The sequence below is a fragment of the Vicia villosa genome, unplaced genomic scaffold, assembly GCF_029867415.1.
Source record: "Vicia villosa cultivar HV-30 ecotype Madison, WI unplaced genomic scaffold, Vvil1.0 ctg.000286F_1_1, whole genome shotgun sequence".
NCBI lineage: Eukaryota > Viridiplantae > Streptophyta > Magnoliopsida > Fabales > Fabaceae > Vicia > Vicia villosa.
Window position 1 is genome coordinate 809,181 of NW_026705122.1, and position 6,547 is coordinate 815,727.

General features: G+C 34.6%; 1 protein-coding gene across 1 annotated transcript; it reads left to right on the plus strand.

Moving 5' to 3' along the window:
- The first annotated feature begins 309 nt into the window (after positions 1-309).
- LOC131626399 (RING-box protein 1a) lies at positions 310-3,970 on the plus strand. The gene is made up of 5 exons (XM_058897214.1): positions 310-540; positions 637-687; positions 775-834; positions 3,560-3,631; positions 3,727-3,970. The coding sequence occupies exons 1-5, from the start codon at positions 408-410 to the stop codon at positions 3,762-3,764; spliced, it is 354 nt and encodes a 117-aa protein (XP_058753197.1). The 5' UTR covers positions 310-407; the 3' UTR covers positions 3,765-3,970.
- The last annotated feature ends 2,577 nt before the right edge of the window (positions 3,971-6,547 follow it).

Sequence of the window (6,547 nt, forward strand, 5' to 3'; positions counted from 1 at the left end):
CACCCCTCTCTAGAAAAAGAAGGTAATTTTGGAAATGTATCTCCGAAAACACATTTTTTGATGTTTTCCGAAGTGCACTTCCGAAATCAACTTTTTAAAAAAAAAAAAAATTTCCGAGATCCATTTCCAAAATATAGGGACATTTTGGTATTTTTGCCGCAGATGTCCAAAAAAGTTTGAAGGTCCATAAAGAAATTTCCTTGGGGTAAAACATATATATTAGGCCCACGAACAACGCGCTAGCCCATCTCACTCGGAAAAGTTTGTTCAAACAGTGTAGTACATATAATAATAGTTTAAAGTTAGAAGAAGAAATCTCACTTAATTTTTCCACATTGAAGAATAGAGATTTTTCTAAGCACCGCACAAGATATTATTATTTCACACCGACTTTCGAGAAAAAAACTATGGCGACACTCGATTCTGACGTGACGATGGTTCCCGCCGGCGAAGCCTCAAGCAGTGCCGCCGGTCCCTCTTCCAAGAAGCCGAAGCGATTCGAGATCAAAAAGTGGAACGCAGTATCTCTCTGGGCTTGGGGTAACTTCTTCCAAATTTCGTTCCTAACCCTAATTCCCAAAATTTTTCCCGTCGATTTTTTGTTTGATTAATTTGATTTTGTTTGTATGATTGAAGATATCGTTGTTGATAACTGTGCTATATGCCGGAACCACATCATGGATCTCTGTAAGCTTGTTATTTTGTACTCAAATTTCGAATCAATTGTTTGATTATTCTTGTTTCGTTTTGAGGTGATTCTTGTTCTGGTTTTAGGTATTGAGTGTCAAGCTAACCAGGCTAGCGCCACTAGCGAGGAGTGCACAGTTGCTTGGGGTATGTTCTGAAACCCTCTTACCTAAGTACCTTTTACAATGTTTATGTTAATCTGCTGCTAGTATCACTTACTATTGATTGAAGCTAAGTGGGTGTTTAGTTTTGCGGTAACGAGAACTGATTTTGAGTTAATTGATTTCGTAGAATTGATTCAGGTTGAAAGTGAGTTGGATGTAAAATGATTCATAAAAGTGAGTTGAACAACACATTTCAATGTAAAAATCAAGTTCAAATTTAAAAGCTAAGAATTCTAGTCAGGGGCGGAGCTACAGCCCAGCAAGCCCGGGCAAGCGCCCGGGCTCAACCCCTCATTTTGTTGTATACTCCCCACCTAATAGTCGATTCTTAGATAACATCAGGGGCAAAATTAGTAACTTTTAGACAAAATTAAGGGCAAAATTAGTAAAAACAGAATGTGAAATTTTTGGACAAAATCAAAGACAAATTTTTTAGACAAAATCAAGTGCAAAATTAATAGAAACAGGGTGTAAAATTAGTAAAAACAAAGGTATAAAATTTTTTGCTCAGGCTCCCTAACATTTCTGACTCCGCCATTTATTCTAGTTTCAAGTAGAATCAATTTCGTAGGCATAATTAATTCTACTTTAGAAGAGCCAAACACTTCAAAATCGTTCCAAAATCAATTCTACGCCTCTAGAATTGCTTTTGACTCTTCCAAAAGCTAAACCAAACACACCTAAGTCAAATTCTAGGAATTATAAAATGAGTTTGATGGTCATACTAACAGTGTGAAACAACTCTACATTATCATCCAACAAGAGATTTTCATTCTTCCATGTCATGCCACTAATTATAGGCCATTGAGTTTGATGGTCATACCATAGATAGGTGCACAAACAATGGATTTCCATTGAATGTTAAATCTGTTGTACCTAAGGATGGATATTTTTTATAAATCCAAAGAACTTTATTATGAATATATGTTGAACTATTTTAAAAAGAGAGAGGGCTTTGATCTTTTGCTGCAGGGAAATATTTAATGTATAGGAAGTTTGTAATTCACAAATTACATCTAAATTTATGCTGCTAAGTGGGTTTTCATAATATTCATCAAAACCATTGCTCAAATGCTATTAATTACAATCCTAAGTAGCCTAATTTTTTCTTGCTGCTGTCCCTTCGTGCTATGATGGGCTTTTTATTATTGGTAGTAGGTTCGTGGTTGCAATTAGCTTTTTTCATCTTGTGTGAGACAATAATATCACGGTTTACTATATCTTGATAAGTTATAGATTTAGGCTCACTTTGAGTTAGTTCATGCTTTTGAAAGTTTTTCATCCAAAATATGTAATTTGTTCAAAACTTACCAATAAATTTATACATTGTGATAGAGAAGATAAATAAGGAAGCTTCTTACAAAGTTGAGGTGCTAAGACTTATTTTAGTTTATATGAAAAGCTATTGTGTAACAAGGTGTAGTTTATATGAAAAGCTTTAGTGTTCTGTATAGAGATGAACTCTTCCCTATTTTCTTTAATACAATGCCTTTTCTATCAATCTTATGTTATCATTTTGTGCAAGTCCACTTGATCTTGCTTTTTTATTTTGCTTTAAAATATTCATTGATTCTAAATGAATAGTTCTGTAGTTAATTAATTGTTTGGGTTTGCATGTTGGTAAGTAGTCTCACGTCTACTATGAATGAGCTAAATATTCAATATATAATAAGAAATGTGATCTATATGTTCCCAATGCGTTAAAGTTTTGGGTGAAGATGTATGTTTTCCTCTTGTGGTCCCTGGGGCATTAGCCTATTGCTACTCCCGGTGTAACTTTGGACTCCCCGACAAGTGCATATACTTTTTAGCCGGTTAATGATCTTGGTATGGCCGATTAGTTATTAGTTAGAGGTGTAAAATCTTTATTCATTTTTTTGGAATAAAATATGGTGCTTACTGACAGGTCGAGTAAAATTATTGTGCAATACTGCAATTACAGTTTAGAATGTATTGTTTTGAACAACTAGAAATTACATAAGTTGTTTGAAATTATTGTTGCTAAGCTATGAAGCCCGGACTCGGACACGGACACAGGACACGACACGGATACGGACACGAGGACTCCGCTAATATAGAAAACATAGGACACGGACACGGCTATATATATTTTATATATTAATATAATAATGCAATGTATGAGCAACGAGAAGCAAAATTTATATATATTTAAACATAGTACTTTCGATTAACAAAAAAAGACATAAATCCATCAAAACAAAATAATACAAATTATATCATAGTCACTCCATGTTGATAAAACCAGTCTCTAAACCGTGGAATAAGAAAAAAAAATAAGGAATCATAATTATGTTATTTTTATAGTGGAGAAATAAAATATGAAAGGTAAAAGCCTATTATTTTTATAAATCAAAGTCTGATAATTATTGAGTTGGGTCTTTTTTTTATTAAAAAAATCTAATTTTTTTTGAGTTGGGTGTGTCCTTTATTCGAAACAAGGTGTCGTATCCGTGTCCGCTGCAATTAAATTATATTTTTCTATTGGACACTGCAAAAACGTGTCAGATACGTGTCGTACGCGTGTCGTACGAGTATCTGTGTCCGATACGTGTCCGACGCGGCGACACGCCTTCTGAGTGGCGTGTCGGCGCTTCATAGTTGCTAAGTATCCTTACTGATCTTTAATGAAGGCTTATTTAGTTTCTGCTTAGCATATGTGGGATTATTCAAACTGTTTCTTGATACAGGGGTGTGTAACCATGCTTTCCACTTCCATTGCATCAGTAGATGGCTCAAGACTCGTCAAGTGTGTCCTCTAGGTATGCATAATATCTTCCATATCTTCTTTTTAATATTCAAACAACATTGGTAGAAGTGCATTTCTTAATATACTTGTTTTTCTGCCATGGTACAGACAACAGTGAGTGGGAGTTTCAGAAATATGGCCACTAAATCATTGACATGGTGGAGCTCTTTGGCATCTGAGTTGCCCATCCTAGCTTTTGAAAAAATTGCAGCTGTATGTTATTTTCTTTTTCTTGTCTACTGGATTTATTACCTTCAAGGAAGCCATCTGTTTCTAATGGATTTTGATACACACAGACAGCAAGATATGTAAAGTTTCATTTTTATGCCATACTTGAACCCTTTTTGGTTGACTATGTGTGTTCGAGTAGTTTCAATTTGTCTATTGTTGCGTTTATTTTCCAGTTTGTGCTGTGCCATTGATGATAATAAGTCTTCATTATTTCACATTATCAATACTCTTGTAGACCCACCCACACTCTAATAGCCACTAACTGGAAAGTAAGTTTAGACGAAGAATTGATGTAGGAAACTTAACTTACAGTGACACAAACCAAAAGAAAAGAGATCAAACTTGAATTAAAATGAGTTACACAAATTTCTTTTGGAGAGTAACTTTATAAAAATGTTAAATATATTAAAAAAACCCTGTGAATAAGTGTCACTAAACACTTTTAATTTGGTTTTTCATATTTTTTTTTTTGGGGTGTGAATTTTGACTACTTTGATAATGTTGCTTACTTGACCAGATTAAGTTCATGATGTCTCACTTTTTCCAAAATTAATCACAAATTAAACCGTTTGACCTGAAATTTTGTTTTTGCATATTTAAACTTGATATAAACTTCTAACAAATTGTAAGTGCTAATTGTTTTAAAATTATCTTCAAACATTATTCTGGAGGTGGAACCGTGGAACAACTCTTGTGAATAAATTTGTAGGATTGAATACGATCTAATCCTAACTCATAAACCTCGTTAAATTATAATCATTCATTCAATGGAAAATAACATTGCTTTTATACTTATCTGCAATAAAATCCCAAATTTGACATAATCATTCTTTTACTTTTGTGCGCTGAGCCTAATCCTTCAAGAGTTAGTGTGTTTGACACTTTGACCTAATTGAATCTACCCTCCATCTCCATCCCAAATAGATTGAGATAACCTTCAAGATTATTGTTTAACTCTTATAAGATAAAGATAGATGACGATTTGAGATCCGAGATCCAAAAGACTGACCGAATAACCATGATACATCACGAAATCCACAACATCCATCTTTGTGAATATTAATCTTCGTGAATATTAACAACATTTTCAAAATATTGATCGAGTAACCATGAAACATCATGAAATCCACAACATCCATCTTTGTGAATATCAATAACATTTTGATGCGAAAAAGGATGTGATTCATTTTGATTTAGGAAGTTACCTTGCATATGAGGATTATGTGATTGATTAGTATAACACACTTTTTAGGATTATGTGATCGATTAGTATGACACACTTTTTTTAGTTCGGCATGACGGATTTGTTTGTGAACTGAAGGCTTTGTATTGATATGCAAAGAGTCGACATCCTCAAAATGAAGATGAAGAAGCTTATTGGAACAATTGTTCTTACTAGAAAAATCTCTTTGATCCTCAAAATGAAGATGGAGAATGCATAGTGGAACAATTGTTCTTACTAAAACAATCTTGGTGTACCTTTTGTCTTAACCTTATTTTTGCAGTTGGACATATAGGAATTTTTTTATGGATAAGCAAATTAAAGATACGAGAGATTTTATTTTGGAGAATATCTCAATCCCCCTTTGATACTTATAGTCTTAGATATTTGACGAAATTCTAATTATGCCACCTGATTTTAAAGATGCACATCAGGAAACATAATTTTTTTTTTTGCCAAAATTTGTTTCTTTCCGGAGCCTTATCTACGGAAGCATTAAAATTTGTTTCTTTGCGCCGCATCTGCCTCCACTGCGTCATCTTTCAGATACTCTGTCTCTACCGTCAAGTGTCCCACCTGTACTGACACGATGTCTACGATACAAAAATGCCCTATCTGCCACCCTCATGATATCATCCAGTATAAGCCTGTGATCAGACCTGAGGGGTCATCTCAAGTATCTCACGACAGTGAGGAAGAACATCCTGTGTGCGGTCCAACTGAGATTGACGAGTCTATAAAATCTTCTAATGAGCTGGTCTGGGCGGCGATTCCTCTGCAGTGGGGATCATGTAGGGGTGTGACACAGTGAAATACCAAGTGATGTATCCATCGGCGCAACTCCAGTCTACCTCTGCTCACGTCGTCCGAGCCTCGTCCGGAACCATGTGATGCTCAAAGCCTACAAAGGCCTCATATATCTGCCGAAGGGTCATCAAGATAGGAACGGAGACAGAAGAGTTGCGAGATATCATCTGACAATAGCTGAACCGCCGCATGACGCACTCCAAAAGATAGAGAACAATAATGGTCGAACTGATTGAATAATAGATTAGACCAAACTCGGGTCTAACACAACCTATATACACCCTAAATAGAATATTAATCACCTAATTTAAAATGACATTAGATGCAGAGGCGTAGGTTTAATCATGTGACATCCTATTTATTCACTTTTAAAGGATGAATTCCAACAACTAAACTACTTGATAAAGAAACAAATTATAGTAGCTAGCACTTCATTAGAAGTATACTACATACATGATCACTCACTTCTATGACACATGAACTACAATGAATTATTCATATATAGAATATTTTAAAATTCAATAGTTAAAGGACACCTATTTACTTTTGCGATGACCCTACAACACCACTCTTTACATTTGATACAAACCATATGTATTTTAGAATTGATATTCTTACACTAAACATGACAACTACACCGTATTTTCATAAGGTTTCATTTTTTTTAAT

Coding starts and splice junctions, on each gene's coding strand:
- LOC131626399 (XM_058897214.1), top strand. CDS start 408: ATGGCGACACTCGATTCTGACGTGACGATGGTTCCCGCCGGCGAAGCC. Junction 541..636: donor AGTATCTCTCTGGGCTTGGG/GTAACTTCTTCC, acceptor GTATGATTGAAG/ATATCGTTGTTGATAACTGT. Junction 3,632..3,726: donor TCGTCAAGTGTGTCCTCTAG/GTATGCATAATA, acceptor GCCATGGTACAG/ACAACAGTGAGTGGGAGTTT.